At 47.7% G+C, this 23,802-nt stretch overlaps 2 protein-coding genes across 2 annotated transcripts; both read right to left on the bottom strand.

Annotated features, from left to right (window-relative positions):
* Positions 1-479: 479 nt before the first annotated feature.
* On the bottom strand, positions 480-1,124 carry LOC141021688 (uncharacterized). The gene has a single exon (XM_073497542.1). It carries the CDS (start codon positions 1,122-1,124, stop codon positions 480-482), a length of 645 nt encoding a protein of 214 aa, XP_073353643.1.
* An 11,621-nt stretch (positions 1,125-12,745) lies between these two features.
* On the bottom strand, positions 12,746-17,430 carry LOC109735992 (protein DETOXIFICATION 21). The gene is made up of 9 exons (XM_040386809.3): positions 17,087-17,430; positions 16,389-16,942; positions 14,635-14,721; positions 14,399-14,455; positions 14,047-14,285; positions 13,818-13,936; positions 13,634-13,720; positions 13,427-13,487; positions 12,746-13,326 (listed from the first exon to the last, which is right to left on the bottom strand). The coding sequence occupies exons 1-9, from the start codon at positions 17,366-17,368 to the stop codon at positions 13,253-13,255; spliced, it is 1,560 nt and encodes a 519-aa protein (XP_040242743.2). The 5' UTR covers positions 17,369-17,430; the 3' UTR covers positions 12,746-13,252.
* Between the last annotated feature and the right edge of the window lie 6,372 nt (positions 17,431-23,802).

A 23,802-nucleotide genomic window follows, 5' to 3' on the forward strand; every position in this document is an offset into this window, starting at 1 on the left:
CTGGGCTGGAATACGGGGCGTTCCAGTTTCTCTGAGCCGGGGTGCCACAGTGGGCGCGCCGTAGCTGCCGAGGGGTGGCGGCGCGAGCGGGGCACCGTACGGCTGGTAGGGGGCGCCGATAAACGCCTGGTGGCCCACGGGACGGGGACCAAGGAGACCCGGTGCAGGGGCCCGCGGACAGGCATGGACGACGCCCGTCCATGGGTTCTGCCCAGCGGCCCACGACGAGGGCGCCTGCTGATAGCGCCCCCCACCCTGGCCCTGCTGCTGCTGCTGGCGGCGGCCCCCGCCGCCCCACCGGTTGTGCCGGCCCCCGCCACCTTGCGGCTGCTGGGAAGGCACGGGGGGTGCGGGCGGCAGCGGGAAGTAGTCGGCGGGCGCCGGTGGTGCGGGAGGACGGGGCGCGCCCGGTGGAGCGAGACCGCCGCGGGTGGTGCCGGCGACGAGGGCGGTGTGCTAGACCCGTTGCTTCAGCTTCGTCATCCGGCGCTCCTCATGTTGAGGCACGCGACGACGTGCTGGAAAGTAGGCTGCGGCAGCAAGGTGAGGTTGGACGCCGCGTTGCCGAAGTCCTCGTTAAGGCCGGCGGTGAGGGTGCTCAGCATGAGGTCGTCAGAGACCTTAGCGCCAATGTCGCGAAGCTCGTCGACGAGCATCTTGAGCCTCATGCAGTACTCATCGATGGTGGAGTTGTCCTGGTGACAGCCGAAGAACTCCTGCTGCAAGAAAACAAGGCGTTGAAGTTTGTTGTCGGTGAAGAGCGCATTGATCTTGGTCTTGTCCGACATGTCGCAGGCGTCGTCGTGCTTGGCGACAACCGTGTGGAAGATGTCCTTCGAGACGGTCTGGTAGAACCATCTGATGATCGTGGCCTCAATGGCGGACCACTCCGGATCGCCCTGCATGTACACGCTGTCCACGGAACCGTCGATGTGCTCGGTGAGATAGTACCCGCGGAAGATGAGGTTGAAGTAGGTCTTCCACGCGTAGTACGACGTGCTGGAGCCATCGAGACGGATAGGAACCCAGGCCTCAATGTTGAGGTCACGGATGGCGGCGGCGGAGGGCTCGGGGCCGGCGAAGGGGTTCGACGAACGGGTCGTGGAGGAGCCCGGGGAAGACATGGCGGCGCGGCTAGGGTTAGTTTTTTTGTTTTTGTGGAGAGAGGAAGAGAAGAACCGCAGTGGTAGGAGGATGCGGCTGTGGTGGGAGGAGGGCACGGCGGCGGAAGGAGTAGTGGCGCGGGGTGGCGCAGCAGGGAGCAGCGGTGGTGGCGCGGATGGAGAGGCGCGGCAGCGGCTACAAGGGGCGCGTGAGGGGGTGGGCGGAAGCAGGTGCACGGGCGGTGGCGGCGCGGTGTAGGGGGAGGGCGCGGCGGGGTGCAGCGGTGGGGGTGCGGCGGCGGCAGATCCTAGGGTTGGACCAGGAAAGATGATACCATATAGACGGATAGTTTGCAATACAATAGACGTTGTACTGATGGGGTGCTGGTGCACGTATATATGAGTACAGGGTAGGCCTCAACCTCAACTATACATGACTAGGAGGTGGGCCACAACACGTAATACATGCAACACAAAATATATACTCAACACCCACAACGAGTATGTTCTCTGCTTCCTCGATGAGGCCGCCTGCATCGCTGTCTACGGTGCCATCACCCCAGTCACGGCCGCGCTTGCATCCCTAGAAGGGATCGCTTACAGCCTCGTGGCATTGCGGGTGGCGGTTGTGGAGGGAGGTGCCTCTATCGCCGGAGGGGACATCACGTGTCAGCTCGCGCATCTTAGCTTAGGCCACCGGCTATGAACTGGGCTATCCAGAGAATTGAAGCCAACGAGATCAAGTAGGTTGATGCAATTTGGGCATCTCCAAGGCGGACCCGTAAATCTCTCGCAACTGACCGGACCACGCTATCCAGACCACAGAACACGGAAGCCATCCAACGCCGGCCTGTGTCAGTCCATGGGGCGGTCCGGACGCGATTTCTCCCGCAAACCAAAGACAAAAGTGGGGAGGTTTGCTGGAGACCGGACTGATCCCAAGCCCATTTCTGACCATCCTGGCCCACCAAATAACCCCTCCCCCTTCCCCGCGCGCTCCCGCCTAGCGCCAGATGCCTGCATTCATGCTGCTATAGAGCGCGCCGCTCCGCATTGAAGACAGCTCAGGGCATACGCAACCTCTCACTGCCTCCGCCGTTGAAGCAGCGCGTCGGCGGAAGGCACCGGTCGCTGCATGCTCGGCTAAACACGCCTCCTCGCTGTGTTCATACGCCTCCATTGAACCCGTGTGGAAGCCTAGAAACCTACTCCGGCCACACGTCCTCCCATGAACAGGCCGGTATTAAACGCAACATCGACTGAGCTCCTCCCATCCGCCTTCTATTTATACGAGGCGAGATGCCGGGCAAGAATCGCACCCCTTCGCCGCTCTCATCTCCTCCTCTCCTTCACCATTTTCTCCCCTCTTCTGATGGATTCTAAAGAGCAGCTCTCCGGCATACAAGCCGGCTGGGTGGCCCGCCGAGCCCGCCAGATACGAGCGACATAGCTCGCTGCTCCACCTCCCGCGCCGGACCCGCCGGAGCAAGTTGTCCCTCCAAGTCGCCATGTGGTTCAGCAACTCGCCGCTCTAGGCCCACTCGATGAGGACTGGCGAGTTACTCCACGGTGGCACGAGCGTCATCACCGCCATCAATGATCACGCCTCCCGTTTCTGCGGCCGCGCCTCCTGTGCATGCGACCGCGCCTCCCATGCCTGTCACTGCGCCATGCAGGCAGAGATAGAAGCCGGGTGCAAGGAGAGCGAGGAGTCGGTGGCCGTCGCTGCCAGGTCCGCCACCATCATCGAGGAGAAGTATAACACGGTAGTCCGCCGCTGCTTGGGTCCCATGAAGGCCACCGCCTAGGCGACGCCGACGTACACAGCCGATGTCTTTCCCGGTTCTTCTCTTTCGAGGACCTCCGTCGATCCCACATGGGCTCCACAGAAGCGGAGGCGCCGCCTTTCCCTCCCGCTGAAGCATCTATCGGGGGTTCCACTCCGATGAGTGGCGGGGAAGCAAGCCGTCCTTTGCACTGCAGTATATACCTCCGGGGCTCCCGGCAGTCTGGTGATCGGGCTGCCGGACATGAGGAAGACAAAGGTATCCGTGGGCATCAATTTAGAGTAGGTATTAATTATACCTCCAAAGCCATACTAGCACCGCTTATTGATGTAAATGTAATGAAATCCGTCATGTTTATATGAAAATATGACCTTTTTATATGAAATCCGTCATTTTATATGAAATCCGGCCGTGTTTGCACGAATTTCGTCCGGTTGGTTGAGTTGTTGTGAAAACGTATGCGGCAAGCGTTGGATGACTGCCTCCCGCATCCGTGTCCGCAGACTAATCCCCCTGTCAGTGGACGGATGCGGGAGGTTTTTTGCAAGTTGCCATTGGAGATGCCCTTACACCGCTGTGTTAGTTCAATCAACTCTGTACAAAATTCTGCAAACTTTTCTTTGGTAGTTTACATTGCTTTGTTCCAAACCTGCAATTGTTGACTTAACATAGGGAAATATTGCAAACTATGGTACCCAATAAGGAATTTCTTTGAATTGGGGGGGGGGGGGCATCCCATCGTGCGAAATTCGTTGAGTAAAATGCATCATAAGTCCTAAAACTATTGGAGGTGTATAACTTGGAAACTGCACTTTTGGGTCCTAAAATTATTGGAGGTGTGCCAGTTTAGTCCTATAACTTTGGAACTATAGTTTTGGTTCCCAAGACTATCTAAGTTTGTTCATCTCAGGCCCTAAGCTTGCATAGCCAGCATTTATCATGCATTTTTTCAAATGAGCCCTTTATATGTGTTTACTTCCCTAAAAGTGGTCCATACGCTTGCATGTCGCAGGGCAGCCTAGCTGAGAGGTTTGGCACAGCCGTTGGGGAGACCTCGAGCGAGTCGGCATGGAGGTGACATCCCTCTCCCTCGGCACGGCCGCGGGGGAGACCCTGAGTCAGCAACAACCACACGTGGGTAGCGATTGGATGTTATGCGACGTGTGGTTCTGCTACTGCGTTGTGAGGCTGAGATGACCGGTCTACTCTCCTCACTGGAACTCAAGCCATCATGGCACTATTGGCCTCTGTACTTTCGCCTCTAAACACACTATGCGTGGGAGAAGATGAGGGCGTGGGAATGAGGCGAGACAACGCTCTAAGGGTTTTCTTGCATATTTACCTTTCATAAGTTAACACGGTGGGTTCATTAGGTCAACGTGGCAATAGTCCAAGAATTTTCAAGCGGCTTGTCAGTGGGTCAATGCTGGGCATGCAAGCTTAGGACTTGATATGGACAACCTAGCATAGTTTTTGAGACCCAAAACTACAGCTTCGAAGTTATAGGACTAAATTGACACATCTTCATTAGTTTTATGATCTAAAACTGTAGTTTCACAGTTATAGGACCAAACTGACACACCTTCAATAGTTTTAGGACATAAACTACAGTTTCAAAGTTATATGGCTAAACTGACACACCTCTAATAGTTTTAGGACTTATGATGCATTTTACTCAATCAATCTTTCCCTTTCGCCTCTCGCCCGCCCTCTCCCCTCCGCCTCCAGATCCCTCCCGATCCCGTCCGCCTCCCCTCCCCTCTGCCTCCCCTCCCGCCGCCACCGGATCCCAGTTGGGCAAAGCCCATGCGGGGCGATGATTGCGGCGTTGGGGTGTCCCTCCGTCGTGGCTGCTACGATGGATCTTGAGTGGGCGCCCCGGGACGGACATGTGCGTGGCCATGGCGCCGGTCACACAATGATGTGACCTCCTCTACCTTTGGTTGTCTTCATCCTTGGTCCAAAGGTATTTGGTCGGTGGGTGTTGCCTCGCGGTGGCTTCCTGGCGGTGGATCAAATGGAGGAGGAGATGGTGGCCTAGCTTCTGAAGTGGGTGAGGATGCCACCATCGTCGGCGGAGCCCGTGGGTGGCATTTTCCTCGTTGGAGGCGATGGTGGGGGCCTCCCTCGCTCCATTGTTTCTGGGGGAAACATCATATCTGGAGGAGGCTACCATTGACGGCGGCGCCCGTGGGCGTCGTAGCCCTCATTAGAGGCGTTGAGGGGCCTCCTGGATCGGATGATGGCGACGTCTTCGTCGTCACCCCCGTGGGTGCATCATCTTTGGAGACATTCATCGGCTGGACGGACATGTGGACGGCTTGGTGGTTGGGCGGTGCTTCATCCTACACATCGATGGCGGCGGATCTCAGCGGCGTGGCGCAGTGAAGACTCGGTGCCCGATGGGTGGTGATGGACTCGAGCAGGAGGACGACGTTGCCTGGCGTCGTGGTGGCGTCGATGGCAGAGAGGCCTGGCAAGGTCGATGCGTCAGTATCAGATTCTGAGGATGGATCGATGGATGAAGGAGGTGACGGCCCTTGCAGCGTGTGCATGTGGTGCCCACTGAAAGTGCGCTGGACCGGTGTGTAACCCAGTCCAGGTATTGTGGATTGGATGGGGCATCCGGCATTAGATGTTAGGTGTTGGTGCGATGTCTGTTTGGTATTAGGCTTGGACATTCGGCACCCCTTCATCAAGGGGATAGGACTTGTACAACATGATTCCGACTAGAGTCCGACAGGCCAGGACGGTTGGGCAGGCGGTAGCAAACGGACAGTGGGCACTGGATATCGGGCCAAATATAAATGCAGCTGCACTGCAACAGTTTCTTCAGGTGTGGCCGAGGGTGGCGGCGTGGGATCCGATACCCAGCGAACAGGATGATGTCTCTTGGTCCTGGGAAGCGCATGGAAAGTTCTCAGTGAGCTCAGCGTACGCTTGTAGGTTTTGGGGTCGGGAAATGGTGCCAACGGCGAAGCTGACTTGGAAATGTCGGGCACAGTCGCAATGTCGCTTCTTTGCATGGTTAGCCCTAAGAAACAGGTGTTGGACTTCGGATAGGCTTGCAAGGAGAGGATTGCCACACCAGACAACATGCCCGTTGTGTGATCAGGAGGTAGAGACGATAAATCATGTGTTACTCACATGTGTGTTTGCCAGGACGGTGTGGGCAGTGGTTGGAGAGGCGCTCGGCAGACATGGATGGGTGCCAAACCAACAGAATGAGCTAGGGGCGTGGCTTTGTGGCAAAAGAGGGGACAACTACCTCGGCACCAAGGACATTCATACCATATTGTTGCTAGTGCTGTGGGAGTTATGGAAGCATCGTAACGCAATCGTGTTCGACGGCCGCGTCACCGTCGGTTGAGAGGCTCATCGACAAGGTAAGGTCTGAGTGCGTGCTGTGGACATCAGCGGGTCTGTTCAAAGGGGAGTTGGAGGGGTTCCTGGGTGGATTACATCGGTGGATGAGTAGGGAGGAGTAGGATATGTATTGATGTAGGTGGAGTGTGTACGGGTTGTAAGGCCATGCAGGCTTGTAATGTAACTGTGGAGGCATGCTTTGCCTTCCTTCTTTAATATATGATATGCACGCTCGTGCATATTCGAGAAAAAAAAAGAGGAGTAGCGACAGGTGTTGCCAAGAGATACGTGACCACTTCCTGGACTGGCATAGAGAGTTCCTCCCGATATGTTCCTGCCTCCTCCCGAGTCGCCCCCGTGTGGCGGCCGGGAGGCTCCCAGATCCCGTCGCCCGGCCTCCCCTTCTCCTCCTTCTCCTCCTCCTCCCTCGCCGCCGCCCGAGGGCCCTCCCGCTCGTGAGGGGCTGGCGCGGGCCGGCGCCCCCGGGCCGGAGCGTGGTGTTCGGCGGGGCGTCATGGCGGGGGTGGCGGCGCTCCGGCGATTCCATAGCTCCACAGCAGGCGGCTTCAAGGTCTGGGGCGTCGCGGTCGTCAGGAACGGCGATGGCGCGACCGGATCGGCGGCGGCATGGCCGGATCAGGGCCCAGGCTGTAACTCCCACGATGCGGCTATATCTCCCACGTGTCGAGGCACGACTTAGAGGCATAACCGCATAGTGGTTTTGTCGCAAGAAGGGTCATCTTCACACAATCCCATGTAATGAACAAGAATGGGATAAAGAGTTGGCTTACAATCGCCACTTCACACAATACATAAATATCATTCATACATCATCCAAAATACAATCGTATAGACCGACTACGGTCAAAATCCAGATGAAAACAAGATAACCCCAAATGCTAGATCCCCGATCGTCCCAACTGGTCTCCACTACTGATCATCAGGAAAAGACACATAGTAACGACCACGTTCCTCGTCGAACTCCCACTTGAGATCGACGCCATCATCTGCACTAGCATCGTCGGCACCTGCAACTGCTTTGGTAGAATCTGTGAGTCACGGGGACTCAGCAATCTCACACCCGCGAGATCAAGACTATTTAAGCTTAAAGGGGGAATGGTGCGAGGAGGTGGAGCTGCAGCGGCAAAAGCATATATGGTGGCTAACTTGCGCAAATGAGAGCGAGAAGAGAAGCAACGGAACGGACGTCGTCTAGCAATGACCAAGAAGAGATCCTGAACACCTACTTACGTCATACATAACACAGACCGTGTTCACTTCCCGGACTCCGCCGAGAAGAGACCATCACGGCTACACACGCAGTTGGTGTATTTTAATTGGGTCAGGTGACAAGTTATCTACAACCGGACATTAACAAATTCCCATCTGCCTCATAACCGCGGGCACGGCTTTCGAAAGATAATACCCTGCAGGGGTGTCCCAACTTAGCCCATCATAAGCTCTCACGGTCAACGAAGGATAAACCTTCTCCCGGAAAGACCCGATCAGTCTCGGAATCCCGGTTTACAAGACATCTCGACAATGGTAAAACAAGACCAGCAAAGCCGCCCGAATGTGCCGACAAATCCCGATAGGAGCTGCACATATCTCGTTCTCAGGGCACACCGGATTGTCCAAGCTTCCGATAGGCCAGACCAGAGTTGCCCTTGGTGGCCACCGGCGACTGACAGTTTGGACCAACACTCAGAGGAGCACTGGCCCGGGGGTTTAAAATAAAGATGACCCTCGGGCTCTAGAAAACCCGGGGGAAAAAGGTATAGGTCGCAAATGGTAAAACCAAGGTTGGGCCTTGCTGGAGGAGTTTTATTCAAGGCGAACTGTCAAGGGGGTCCCATAAATCACCCGACCGCGTAAGGAACGCAAATTCAAGGAACATAATCCCGGTATAACAGTAACTAGGGCGGCAAGAGTGGAACAAAACACCAGGCATAAGGCCGATCCTTCCACCCTTTACCAAATATATAGATGCATTAATTAAATAAGAGATATTGTGATATCCCAACATATCCATGTTCCGACATGGAACAAACTTCAACTTCACCTGCAGCTAGCAACGCTATAAGAGGGGCTGAGCAAAAGCGGTAACATAGCCAAACAACGGTTTGCTAGGAGCGGATGGTTAGAGGCTGACATGGCTAAAAATAGGAGACAAGATAAAGCAAGTGATAGGTAGCGAGCATGGCAATAGAGCGAACAACTAGCATAGCAAAGATAGAAGTGATTTCGAGGGGTGATCATCTTGCCTGCAAGATTCTCAGAGTTGTCGAAAACTTGATCCTCGTAAGCGTACTCGACAGGTTCCTCGTTCACGAACTCGTCTCCCGGCTCTACCCAAGACAAGAACACAAACAAACGGAACCACAATCAACAACGAGAAATGCGCAAACAACATGATGCAAAACATGTATGATATGCCAGATATGATATGCGATGCATATGCGTGCTCCGGAAGGAAAATGAAGAACATGGCAGTAACTTGGAAAACCAAGCATGCCACTGGAAAGATGATATGATTTCGGTCGAAATCGATATAAAGATCACCGGAATCGGATGCACGGTTTGCAAATGGCAAGCAAAACAAGGATGACACTAATCTGCGATAAACAGCAAGATAGCACTTAAAATGCAACAGGAAACAATGCTACAGCACCCCAACATAGCAACTAAGCACATGGCAGTAATCTACAGGAGATGCTTGACAAAAGATGAACACTGAGCTACGGCTAGTTCACAACATATCAAGCTCAAACAAGCATGACAAAAGAGCAAAAGATTACAGGTTCACAGACTTGGTGAAAAACTGGACATGGCAGAAATCATCATCAGGTAGCAATGTTCAGAGCACGAAATCAACATGCTACAGGAACTTAACATAGCAAAACAAGGCCTGGCAGTGTTCTACTAAATGCACATGACAAAAGTCCCTTACTCTCCATAAACCAAAAAGGACCAGATGATATGATGGTAAGCATGTAAACATAGCAAGTTTCGTTATCAGGTTTCAGACTTAGCAGAAAACAGAGCATGGCAGAAATCTTAATATGTAGGCCTCTTTGTGAGCTTGATGCACTCACTACAGAGCAATGCATGACAAACCAAGCATACCTACAGCAATATGGCATGTTTATGAAGCTAACCATGGCAAGAAAAATTGCATAGCATGTATGGATCAACTACAATAAGCTTGGCAAAAATGCATATCATGTTAAGAATCTGCCAGAAATATTTTATAGCAAAAGTAGAGCAAGATTGAGTCATTCTATGGTACTCCATAATTGCAAACAATTGCAAGAATGGATCAACTACAACTATAGCTACAAAACATCCTTACTGAACATCTCCAAAATATGCATGGATCTCTCTGTAGCATCAAGTTTACATGGCAACAAAATTACAGCAGACAAGGACTTAGAGAAATCACTAAGTCCCTGAAATCAGAAATATTACGGGGCCTACTTTGCATGCTTGTGCTAGTCACCACAGATATCACAAAACTACATGGACTATACCACTGGAAAGATGGCATGGCATACTTCAAAACACATATAAAGCTCATGCTCAAAAGATGCACAGAATAAATGATACAAAAATGACAAATCTCCACGTTCTGATAAGAACCAGAGAATAACAGCAACTAGCCCTCTTCCAACAAAGATTTGGGCATCAAGATGACCTCTAATGAACATGGTGCAATTTAACAAAATGAAGAGCATTACGAGAAGAACAATTTGACATATTACACACACGAATCGGAGCTACATGCAAGAAGTTATCGCATCGGGAACAGAAGCACATGCTGGAATAATTTCAACACTTAGAAATTTTGAGGCGAGAAAAGTCAATGGGCTCATACGTTCAGATCGGATCGAGGCCGTGCTCCTGGCCGGCGATGGGGAAGGAGGCGAGGGAGATGGCCGGCGGGGGAGCGGCCGGAGGAGGGGCCGGAGCGGCGCCGGCGGAGGGGGCCGGAGGCGGCGGCCGCGGGCGGCGACGCCGGGGCGGCGGATGGCGGTGCCGGCCGGCGAGGCGGCCGCGGCGGCGCGGGCCAGGTGCGGCGGCGCGGGCGGGGTCCGGCGGCGGAGGAGCGGGCTCGGGCAGCGGCGGAGCTCGGGCCGCGGGGGCCGGGGACGGGCCTGCGGGCCGGCGGCGGGAGGAGGACTCGGCGGCGACACGTGGCGGCGGCGGGGTAGTTGGACGTGTCCGGCGGCGGAGTGGGACGAGGGCTAGGGTTAGACTGCGGTTGTAATTCGGGATGCCCACATATTTATAGGTAGAGGGAGCTAGGAGACTTCAAATGAGGTGCGGTTTTTGCCCACACGATCGTGATCGAACGACCTAGAGCATGGAAGAGAGTTTGGTGGGTTTTGGGCTGGTTTTGGAGGGGGGTTTTGCTGGACACTCAAATGGACTTTGCGGATGCCCGGTTAACCGTTGGAGTACCAAACGACCTCCGAATGGAACGAAACTTGACCGGTAGTCTCCGGGTGGTATAAGAAGACCACTTGACAAGCCTCGGTCCATTCCGAGAAAGTTTGACACACGCACACGAAAGAAAACTAGAGGGGTGCACCGGAGGAGATAGGAGCGCCGGATTGGAAAACGGACAACGGGGAAAATGCTCGGATGCATGAGACAAACACGTATGCGAATGCAATGCACATGATGACATGATATGAAAATGCATGACATGACAAAATACAAAACGAAAGACAAAACCCGACAACAGAGAGAAAAACATATCACATAGCCGGAAATGGCAAGAGTCGGAGTTACAAATATGGCAAGTTACATGCGGGGTGTTACACAGGCGTGGGCTTGGTCTCCGGGTCGCGGTCGGCGTGGTGGTGGGTGCGACACGTCGGCAGCTGGGCGGATCTGCGGATTCCATCCTTGTTTCGTCCTTGACGGCGCGGGCAACTCCGGGGGAAACCCTAGATCTCCTTGGGATCGAGCGATGGTGGTGCTTTTGCGTCGTAGTCCCTCTTCAGGGCATCGTTTTGGAGTTTGCTCCGGTTGAAGGGACCAGCGATGCCGACGGCGCATGCCCGGTGGCGCAAGTGCCGATGAAAATCGCGCCGACTACGGTCATGGCGGACGATGGCGGCATCTTGGATGTCGTTTCCTTGTTGAGGCATCGTTGTTGCAGTTTGCGTCATCAGGCTCGGGATGCTCCATGGAAAACCCTAGATCTGGGTCTCCCGGATCGGACGATGATGGCGTTCTCTGTATCGCTTTTCCTCCTGGGGGCATCGTTTTGGAGCAAGTGATGGATGGAGGTGGCAAGAGGAGGAGCCGTGTTACATCTACTGCAAGGCCGACGGCGGATCATGGCGGCATGGCGCTGCGGAGTTTCGGCGATGGGCGCGCGTGGATGGACACGCACAGGATGGTGGCGTTGTCTGGCATCATGATGGCGTCGACGACAGGCCTGGCAAGGTTGATGCAGCAGTACAACACTGAAGATGGATTGGTGGCAGGTGGCTGCGGCGGCCTCATACCCGGCAGGCGTCCTGGTTGAGGAGTGCGCCGGACTGGTGGGTGCCCATACCCGGCAGGCGTCCTGGTTGGGACCTCAGGTCTTAGATGTTAGGTTTGGCTGCGAGGTCTGTTTGGTATTAGGCCCAGACTATCAGCATCCCTTCATCAACTGGATAGGAATAGCGACAGATGTTACCTAGACGGTGGCTTTAGTCTTACTGTTGTATGATTTTGTAAGGTCTTGTGTGAATAATTAATAAAGTGATTGCATGCATCGTCCAGATACAGAGGCCGGGGGTCTTCCTCCTTTTCTAAAAAAAAGGTGTTGCCAAGATGGTGGCTTCAGGCTTACTGATTTATTACCTTGCAATGGCTTTGTGAATAATTAATAAAATGATTGCATGCATCGCCCAGATGCAGAGACCGGGGGTATATCCTCCTTTAAAAAAATGATGCATTTTACTCAAATTCGTTTGATCATGGAGCATAGATAGATTTTGAACTCACGCACATCACAGCAGCACAACACAATGCTTGTTATTACATAAAAAAAAGATCAAACAAATCATACGCGTGTGCTGAAGTTGTTTGTGCCAATTTGTTCTTGAAATGCTGATAGAAGTGTTTTCTTTTGATAAAGGGCATTTTTATTATCTCAAAATGTAGCATCAAGCGATACAAAGCATTTAGAGTATCACCCGGCCTCTGCATAATTAGGATGCACACAGCCAAACATCAAAAATCTGACAAGAAAAAAAAATGACAATTCGGCAACAGTAGAGTCCTATAGACCAACACTATGCCTATGTCGAAACGGTTGGTGGACCGATGCGGAGATTATGCTGCCACCCATGTTGGGTAAAAAACTTCATAGCCACCTGCTCCAATCGCGTACACACTGCCTTGAATAGCGGTTGGTACTCCGCACGTTGTAGTATAGACCACATACGAAGCGAGTGCGTACAACGGAAAATAACCTGCAAAGGAGAAGCATTTTTGTCATTAAAAACCAAAGCATTTCTACATAGCCAAAGCGACCATAGTAAGGCGTACGCTCCCACCCTTATTAGCGTTTTGAACCTATTTGAAATACCGTCCAACCAATGACCAAAAATATTGGCAACACTTGTGGGCGGATACAAATTTGACGCTATTTGGATGACTGACCACGTAGAACGCGCAAACTTGCATTGAAAAAAGAGGTGTTTGATTGTCTCGTTATGAGTACAAAAACAACACTTCTTACTTCCTGGCCAGTTGCGTCGTGCAAGGTTGTCTTTGGTTAGCACAACACCTCTACAAAGATACCACATGAATATTTTAACTTTTAGTGGAATCTTTGCCTTCCAGATTTTCTTGTTATTGCTCTCCGGTGCCTCAGAATGCATGAGCGCACGATACATAGAGTCTACCGTGAAAGACCCCGATGTAGTAAGGTTCCAGCGAAACACATCACGGCCTTGCGTCAGGTTAATCCGATCCAGACGGGATAAGAGATTATGCCATGACATAAGTCGGGCGCCAACCAAATCCCGCCTGAACGAAATATTCGGCGGGGATGAGCTGAGCACCTGCGCAATAGTATTGTTCTTATCGCGAGCAATGTTGTACAAGGCTGATAGAAGTGTTGAATGGTTGAAGCTATCAGGACGGGTTATTTTCCAGCTGAACCTTGCAATCTTGTGTCCTCGTCCATGTACCATCTCTTCAGCCTCTCACGAGCAATCTTTACCTGCGAAAAAAAGATGGGGGTTAAAACACACACATAATTTAGTATCTCAATGCCTTTTAGCATTACACATATGTGTTATCTGATGAGTATCAACTGAAGTCTAAGGCGACAAAGTGAAGATCAAACAAATGATCATTGTTACGTACCTGTTTTTGCCAGTCAGTCCCAAGTGTTATGTACACAAGTACAACAGTTTGAACCAGTGTTCCTACCAGCATCCCAATCCAAATGCCCTAATTTTTTAAACATATATATAGTTGCAAACACAAATCGGGGAGAAGATGACCCACCATGGTAATGGTGTGAGGGACTAATTATCTGTGTAATTACCTTTACTTGAAATCTGACAATGTAACCAAGCACTACCCCAAGTGGGATGCCAATCATGTAGTAGGATGTGATGTTAACATAGGCGACCACACTTTGCCAGCCCGCACCAACAGCAACGCCTGCAGGTAGTCAAACAAGAGGGTGATGTTATTTCAGATCGAAAACAGACCTATACTGATGTTCATCATGTGTGTCTACCTTATACTAACAATAAAATGGTGAAGCTAACCTGGTAGCACTGGTTGAACACTGTTCAGCAGAATAGAGAATGCCAGGAGAGGCGAAAGGTCGGCCACCGCGTTAGCTACTGCTCGGCTCTCGGTAAACATGTACGCGATGTTCCCGCGGAAGAAAAGGAAGAATACAAACAACACAAATCCGATGAAGAAGGAAGTGACGACCACATTGGCGATGGCGAACTTGGCCCTCCTCGCACTTCCAGCACCAAGCTCATTTGCCACTCGCACTCTGTAACAATCATTGTGGCGTCAAGATTTTTGTTTTGTTTTGAGAAATGCTCATGATTGAACCACAATATCAGCTAATTAATGAAATGCAGGCTGATGATCAAAAAGTTATACCCGGTTGCACCCAAAAATCCTACTGAAATCATCAGCTCCCATCCATTGATGTTAAGGCTATGTATTTCACAAATACAAAACACTCAACACTAATTAATTTCTTCTTATATTTGAATGTGACAGTAAGAACATAAGATAATGTCCATGGATAGCTAGACCATGTGTGGAACTAATGTGAATAACAATGTCTGATCAAGCGCAACTGCATGATATGCATGAATTAGTATGCATGTTACCATATGGAAAGAGCGTCGAGTGCAATCTGTGCATTCTTCATATTCCCAGTCAGGAGGACCAATATGGTGTTGTACCACATTTCCAAACTGAAAATGCAAACAGGTAAAGGAGAAATGTATATGTCAATCTTTAAAGGGTTAAGATGAAGGATTGAAGGGGCAGCCTGCCAAACATAGTCTCTTCTACCCTATCATGCAGTATATGCCTAGCATAATTAGGCTCATTAAGATTAATCTTGACAAAATTAATAAATCTAGAAACTAAAAGTGTAATTTCTTAGCAGGCCGCTGCATTGTTTTTTTTTTCTAACACCTAGCCTTTGCAAGAAGGATGCACTATTACATACAACCGACGAGCATTGTTCTTTTGTTATCATCAATTTCTTAGCAGGCCGCTGCATAATAAGTTTGTTCTTTAATGTGGAATGTCATTAAGAAGTGTTGCTATTGTTTTTTTTCTCGAATACGCGACATTGTGTATCATTCCATTGATAGGTTGGGAAAAGAGTACAAGGGTTGGCGCCCTGGGCAACGTGCACATACGATGGCGGTGCCCAGATGCGCGGGGTGAGCAGGAGGAGGTATGAGGATGCTCAGCCTCTCAAGTTACAGGTTTATGTTACAGGAATAATCCGATCGAGCCCTTTGGCGCCGGCTCTTGCCCAGAGATTCGCCTCCTGTTTGATGTCGTCCAGGAGGGTGCTGTGGTTGGGTGATGCGTTGTCGAAGAGGATGGTGTTGCGGTGCTTCCATATGGCCCAGGAGGTGAGGATTACAAGGGAGTTGATGCCCTTGCGGAGGCTTGTCGGGACATTGGTAGCAGTCCACCATTCGAAGAAGGTGTTGCTATTGTAATGAGGAGAAAAATCATCATGTCTTTCTCTCATGTCCATCTGCTCATCTTCTATGCATATTGTTTAAGTGGCTTTTAATCCCCCACCACCGGTGGGTATCTCAAACATGCTCAGGAAGTGACTGGCAATGGTTATAGCAAAATTACATATCCAAGTGGGGGTGGGGGTTTGTGCTATATATTGAGCAATTTGTACTTGTTGTAATGATTTTGTTTTTATATAGAGCTTCCAACTTCTTGCATGTACTACTCTAGGGCTACACACTAAATCTCTATGTGGTGCTCACTTTAGCAAGTATAGGTCTGAAATTCATTGGATATGTACTACTCTAAGGCTATGTGTTGCCGATATGGATGACGGTCTAGCAGTAAGATCAGTGAAACACGAGTGCATCAGTCTCTCTTTTTTCTATAACGGACTCCTACAGCCCTAAATAAGCCATATCGCGTTAGTTCTCATGAAAAAGGCATATGTAATGTATGCCATCCAAGATTGATAATACATAGACGAGCCTAGGCTCATGTATTCCCTATGAATAATAAAAAAAGTGGATAACAATTTTTTAAATGGATTCTTTTGACACCCAAGATGCTCAAGTTTTCGGAGCATCCAAATTTTAGTGCTGAAATGGCATCTAAGGAGCTCTGAACAAAAAAAAGAAGCAAAACGGGTCTCAAGAATGCCTTTTTTGAAGTTTCTTTGAAAGCCGATTTTTTTTCCTAGAGCTCCTCGAATGCCATTTCACCATGAAAATTTGCACCCTCCTAGCACATTGGTCATCTCCGGTCCAAAAGAAAAGCAGATTTTTTGAATTTTTTCTATTTGTTTTGAATTTACCATTTGGCCTAGTTGGAACAACTTCAAAATCAGGGAGTGAAGTTGTTAGTGGTTCTTGCTTACCAAAGCATCACACCAGAGGACATGGAGAGCTTAAAGACGGCACCGAGATCGGCGAATGCAGCCGATGAGAACCCTGTCCACGTCTGAGGGCATCCACCGAAGAAGACGAAGACGAGCTGCCCAAATACAGGGATCCACACGGCGATGATATTGGAGCCCATGACCCCCGCCAGACCGAGGTCGAACCTAGCCGTGGCAAGCCAGGAGAGGAGAAGGTGGATGCCGAGGTTGAGGAAGGCGAGGTAGGTGATGATGGCGTTCTTGCTCTGCGCCTGCAGGTACATCTGGAGCGTGTAGGAGCAGACACTGGAGAGCATGATGGGGATGTACCAGAGGGCAATGGTGCCGGCGACCGAGCAGATGGCGGGGTCCTGGCCGAGGAAGACGAGGAGCGGGGAGGTGAAGAGGTAGATGGAGAGCATGGCGACGGCGCAGGCGAAGAGGATGATCCATGAGCGTTGGAGGTAGATTCCTAGCATATGGTACTGTTTGGCACCGTACGACTGACCACATAACGTTTCAAGCGCGCTCGCCATGCCCATATGCAATCCACACTTGTCCATGATGCATGCTTAGTGTACTTTCAGTAAATAACACTACGTGACTACAATAAGTAAATCAAATGACTCGACAGACGACGACACAAAGCGATCGAAAGAAGAACAACAAAATAAAGAAGAGCTGCGAGTTACCAGGACGTCGATGCTGAAGCGCATGAGGACGGTGGAGACGAGCGCGTAGGCGGCGAGCTCTGTGGGTCCGATGTGGCCGATGAAGGCTTGGCTGATGATGGTGAGGCCGAACGTGGAGAAGCGTGTGCAGATGGACGGCCCCGCCACCACCCACAACTTCCTGTTCTCCTCCACCAGCCGCCGTCCCAGCCCTTCCTCCTCACCTTCATCTCCCCCGGCGCTGCTCCGCCTATCAATGTCCGCCGGCGGCCAAGCAGGCTCCAGCAGAGGTACCTTGCTCTTCTCCATTGCCTCTTCCACTGTACGCGCTTAACCAGATAGTTTGACGCAGCACCGACGCTAGTTATGGGGATGGGCTTGGTTACGTGGGATAGAGGGACCAGATGGATATACGTGGACATGGATAAAGGTCACTCATTTCTCACGTGGACAAAAGACACACGTGAAGCACGCGGCGCATGCATGCGCTATACCGTGTTCTTTCGAGCTATCCTCTGGTTGGGAGCAGCATAGACGCGCTTGAGCGGCATCCGTGATTAATGGCGATGCCGCAGTGCGTCGACGATCGGCCAGTCGATCGACGTGTCAAACTCTATGGTTGGTTGAAGCTACAGTACTATATATATATCAAACAAAAGAGATTACATATTTACTCCGTCCTGATATGGTTTCTCAAGCGCGCTAGCCATACAAAATCCAGGATATCAACGACCAATCACAAGCAAACCTGGTTTTGCTACTCACACGCTTCACAGTTTAAACAAATCTCTAATAATTTCGAATCACGATCCTCTTCTTCCTGCCGAACGGGCCAATGGCGCCCTTCCGCCTCCCCCTCTTCATTGCTGACTACCACTAGTAAACCATTTCAAACGAATTTAGATCAACCACCACATTGTACTGTTCACCGGGGTCTGCATCGGCAAGTGACATTACAAGGTGCGCATAGCAGCGCAACATCGATCGATCGGGGTCCATTGGTACAGCCTACCCAGTTAATAGTTATGGCCAGTCGGTAGCAAATCCACATCACCCCTTCCACGCAAAGATATGATGCCTAGATGGAAATTTTTGGACCAAGTACGGGTATGTGGCGACCAAGGCATGTTCTTATTTTGTCAGTTTAGAGTGCCGAGGTGGGCACATCGGCTTGCTTGAGAAAGAGGTAATTGCACCTGCGGTAAACTTGTTTTTTGGTGGGAACATCTTCATACAACAACTTCAAAAATGCAAACCACGGGCCCAATAATTGGGTACGGTTTTGTCCAAATTACATCAAACCAGTCCAAATCATGTGGTAGGAGTTTTGAAGAGGTAAATACACCGGGAGTCACAGAACTTGCACGCGGCGGTCAGTTTGATGCATAAACTTGTAAAATACATGTTTCTGGTCATCAAACATGCACGTGTGTTCATATACGGTCACATTTCACGTATGCAGACGTATCTCTGGCCTATGTGGCGTACCAGCGTGGCCAGGGCCCGCTGTCAGCCGCTGTCGCATGGAAGATATGCAGAAAAGTCCTTGCCTTTTTTATGTATTTTAAGCGCCTAAAATAAAATGAGAGAAAAATATATGGTGGGGTTCAAACCCGTACGCGTACCTAGTAGGGGCAGGTGGACAACCACCAGAGCGATGATGATTCACGTTGGGATATGACAACTAAATTATATATCATATAATACTGACCAAAAAATATATAATTTAAATGTAACACAAAAAAAGGGAGAATCGTGACTCGACCATGTGACCTCGTGGTCACCGTTAACTAAGATTATGACCCGACTACGACAACACAACATGTCCAGGCGGGATAAACATTTTTCATGTTGTTATTCCTTCTTGTTCTATGTAAGAAAACAAATTATATTCTTGTGTTTGTGACATTTAAAAGATGTTTCTGTGTTACAAAGAAAAAGTACGTGACATTAAGAAAAATGTTTAAGCATTGTAAAACACATTTGTGTAATTAGAAAAACATACGTTGCATTTAAAAAATGTTCATGCATTTCGAAAAACTGTTAATGACATTTTTTTTAAATGTTTACACAATGTACAAAAATTTCGCGTCATTTAAAATGTTTACACATTTTTTTAAATGTTTACACAATGTACACAATGTACGAAAATGTCTAAAATTATTTCAAAAAAGTTTCAAAACTTGTATTTGAAAAATGTTAATCATATGTTAAAAAATAAAAAAATAAATGTCTGACACATTTAATATCTTTTAAATATGTGATTAACATTTTCTCAAATACAAGTTTTTGAAACTTTATTAAAAAAAGTGGATAAACATTTTGGATGGTATGAAACATTTTTTATACAAGGCAGACAATTTTTTACATTGTATAAACATTTTAAAAAATGTCGTTAACAGTTTTTCGAATGCCTAAACATTTTTAAAATGCAACATATGTTTTTTAATTACACAAATGTGTTTCATGATGTTTATTTTTTTAATGTCAAAGTACCCTTTTTTGTAACACATAAATATTTTTTAATTATCATAAACACAAGAATATAATTTATTTTCTTACATAGAACAAGAAGGAATAGCAACATGAAACATGTTTATCCCATTTGGATATGTTGGGTTGTCGTAGCCTGACGGTAATCCTAGTTAACCTTGACCACGAGGTCACATGGTCGAGCCACCATGCTCTCTTTTCTTGTGTTACATTAAAAAAATATTTTCGGTCCGTCTTATATGATATATTAGAAATTAGTAGTGATACCCAAACGTGAATCATCATCGCTCTGGTGGTTGTCCACCTGCCCCTACAAGATGCTCGTCGCTGGTTCGAAATCCCATTGTCTATTTTTCTTTCATTTATTTTAGGAGCTTATAACTAACATAAAACATCGAAATGTGACCGTATGTGAACACAGATGCACGTTTGATGACCGAAAACATGTATTTTATAAATTTGTGCACCAAACTAACCATCGCGTATAAGTTCTATGACTTTGGGTGTATTTACCTCGGTTTTGAACTATATGCGATGACTGGGTCTACACTAACGATTACTCCCTCCGTTCCAAAATAGATGGCCCAATTTTGTACTAAGTTGGGTCATCTATTTTGGAACAGAGGGACTACTTCATAAGATGTTAGTGTGCTTTGTTATACCATTAAACCATTACGATCATCCATATGCCTCGATATACTATTATCTTGTCTCATGGATAATAGACCCAGACAGCTTGAGAAGGCAAAACACCCACTGACAACTGGGTCCCACCCACGAGCCTTGCTTCGGTACACCCTCAGTTTTGTCCAAATTACATCAAACCAGTCCAAATCATGTGGTAGGGGTTTTGAACTATGTGCGATGACCGGGTCTACACTAATGATTACTTCATAAAATGTTAGTATGCTTTGTTATACCATTAAACCATTACAATCATCCATATGCCTCGATAATACTATTATCCTGTCTCATGGATAATAGTACCAGACAGCTTGAGAAGGCCAAACACCCATTGATAACTAGGTCCCACCCACGAGCCTTGCTTGGGTACATTCCCAGTTTTGTCCAAATTACATCAAACCAGTCCAAATCATGTGGTAGGGGTTATGAACTATATGCGACGGCCGGGTCTACACTAATGTTAGATGTTAGTGTGCTTTGTTACCGAAAAAGGCTTTCGCCCTGCTTTATAGATAAAGCAAACCGCCCGAACCAAACAACCAACAGAGTTCACACACACACTCAAAGTCACAGCCGCACACACCGCACGGTACCAGTAGGGTTAATGCTGAGGGCACAGCTCAACAAGCCCTAAGAACAAAAGGACACACACAAAGACCGCCACGGACGAGTCCAGCCTAATCAGGTTCCGGCGGCGGTGGCGGAAGCGGGGGCGCCATGCGGAAGTGTGCTTTGTTATACCATTAAACCATTACGATACACTATTATCCCGTCTCATGGATAATAGACCCAGACAGCTTGAGAAGGCCAAACACCGACTAATAACTGGGTCCCACCCACCCTCCTTCACAAACCGTATAAGGGCAGTATAATCATTTGACCATAATATATACCCACCTTTGTATACGAGTTGTACATAGACGTACACAAACGATCCGACGGCCTGTCACACAAAGCAGCACCCACACCCTCCGTCTTGGGCTGGCCCATTTTTTTTTTCTTTTTTTAACTTTCAAAAAATACGTGCATGAGGTAGGATTTGAACTCCCAACCTCTTAGTTTACTCATGCATGCTATAACCAACTAGGACAGCTAACTTGTCTTGTCTAATGACTTCTTTTATTCTTCTTGTTGTGCATCTTTTCAGTCTGCTTTTTTGTTTGGCCCTTTTATTCTTCTCTTATTTTATTTCGTAAAACATGTTCTCGTCTCCCTGTTAACAAAATGAGTCGCACACGTGGCATTAAACACATACAGTTAACACAAACAAAAAATATTAAATACAAAAGGTGTGCATGTTTCAGTAAATGAATGAAGGAAACGTCCGCATACACAAGATGGATGGATAATTCATTCCGCTGTCTGTACGAATGACATACAGGTTCTCGAGCGACAGTGACCCGCTAGTTTTTTTAATAATACATTTTTTTAATTAATTTTCATAAATATTACGCTGGATAAAAAAATTCAAAAATAATACACCGTGCCTAGTCGGCCCACAGCAGGCCGATTGGATTCCAGTCGGCCTACAGCTGGCCGACTGGCCCCTGTCGGCCCACTGTGGGCTGATTGCGTCCTGTCGGCCCACTGTGGGCCGATTGAAGCTAATTGGCTCGCTGTGGGCTAATTGTTTGAAAAAAAAGTAGGCATAAAAATATATGTTTAAAAAATATTAATCATGTAATTAAAAAATGTTTAACGTGTATAAAAAAATGTTCCTGATGTATACAAAAAATGTAAAATATATATGCAAAAAAGTTGACATAAAAAATATGTTTTCAAAAGTGTTAAGCATGTATTTAAAAATTGTTAAATGTGTGTATAAAAAATGTTCCTTATTTATACAAAAAATATAGAATGTCTATGAAAAAAATTTGACACCAAAAAAATATGTTTGAAAAGTTGACATTTTTTCAAATACCTGATTAAAAATTGTTAAATGTGTGTATAAAAATGTTTCTTATCTATTCAAAAAATATAGAATGTGTATGAAAAAAAGTTGACACCAAAAAAATATGTTTGAAAAAAATATTCCAGTTCCATACAAAAAGAGCAACCAATCATACTTAGGTCTGTGATGCTCCCATACCGGATCCGGAGCTGGAACATTTTTTTATACACGTTTAACCTTTCATTTCAATACATGAAACATTTTTGTGTACTCGTTGAAATTTTTTTCAAATACATGATTAACATTTTTTTCAAACATATTTTTTGGTCTCAACTTTTTTTCATATACATTCTATATTTTTTGTATAGATAAGGAACATTTTTTCAAATACATGATTAACATTTTTTTTCAAACATATTTTTTTGGTGTCAACTTTTTTTCATACACATTTATATTTTTTGTATAGATAAGGAACATTTTTTATACACACATTTAACAATTTTTAAATACATGATTAACACTTTTTAAAACATATTTTTAGTCAACTTTTTTGCATATATATTGTACATTTTTTGTATACATCAGGAACATTTTTTATACACGTTTAACATTTTTTAATTACATGATTAACACTTTTTTAAACATATATTTTTATGCCTACTTTTTTTTGTAAAAACAATTAGCCCACAGCGAGCCAATTAGCTCCAGTCGGCCCACAGTGGGCCGACAGGACCCAATCAGCGCACAGTGGGCCTACAGCTGGCTGACGGCCGACTGGAGTCCAATCGAATAAAGTATTTAATTTGTGATTTTTTTCCAAATTTGTGAACTTGTTTTCAAATCGATGAACTTTTTTCAATTTTGCTAACTTTTTTGTCAAATTCATGAACTTTTTTTCAAATCGATGAACGTTTTTCCTCCTTGGAGCTTGGGGTGTTCGTGTGTTCCAGGGATGACCCTATCTTGTAAGATGACCAGTGTTATTCATATCAATCGTAACCAAAATGTGGTTAGCGATTATTTAGCTAAAAATTTGCTAGAACTGATGGCGGAATAGTAGTTTGGTTGGGCTCTGGTCCCACGGAAGTTGCGGACTTGTGTAAACTGGATTGTAATACAAGTCTTACTGGCAAAAAAAGTCCGACTAGATTAAGTTGTCGTCTATGGCAGACTGCGTGCATAAAAAGTATTTTGACGTGTTCTTTTTAATTGCCTTAATATAGATTTTTTTTAGGCAATTTGATGAAACGCCTAGAAAAAGCAAAGGTGTTTCCTCACTTGTGTCAAGTGAATGGAGGCGTTTTGGCAGTTTAGAAAATATCTCCACAAATAACAGGAAGCCTACATTTGATAATTTATATACTTATAGAAAGTTGAAGTCATAGTCCAGATTGATGGGCTGATGGACTTGTTTTGCGCACCGGCCTAGTGTGTTATTATATATTTTGTGCTATTTTTATCACCAATGGACAGCATAGTGGAGTGGCAAGCTGTGTAGTCTGGAGGACAAGGTGATTAGTTCGATTACTCAACTAGCTCCTTTTTTCAGGATTTTTACATCTTGCTTTGAATAGCTAGTGGCCTAGCGCCTCGAGGGACAGCCCAGTTGTGCGTGGTCTCCGCGCGCTCGTCCGTATACAGGCCACTTATTGATGGTCTTAGTGTGGACAACATA

The sequence above is a fragment of the Aegilops tauschii genome, chromosome 4, assembly GCF_002575655.3.
Source record: "Aegilops tauschii subsp. strangulata cultivar AL8/78 chromosome 4, Aet v6.0, whole genome shotgun sequence".
Classification (NCBI taxonomy): Eukaryota; Viridiplantae; Streptophyta; class Magnoliopsida; order Poales; family Poaceae; genus Aegilops; species Aegilops tauschii.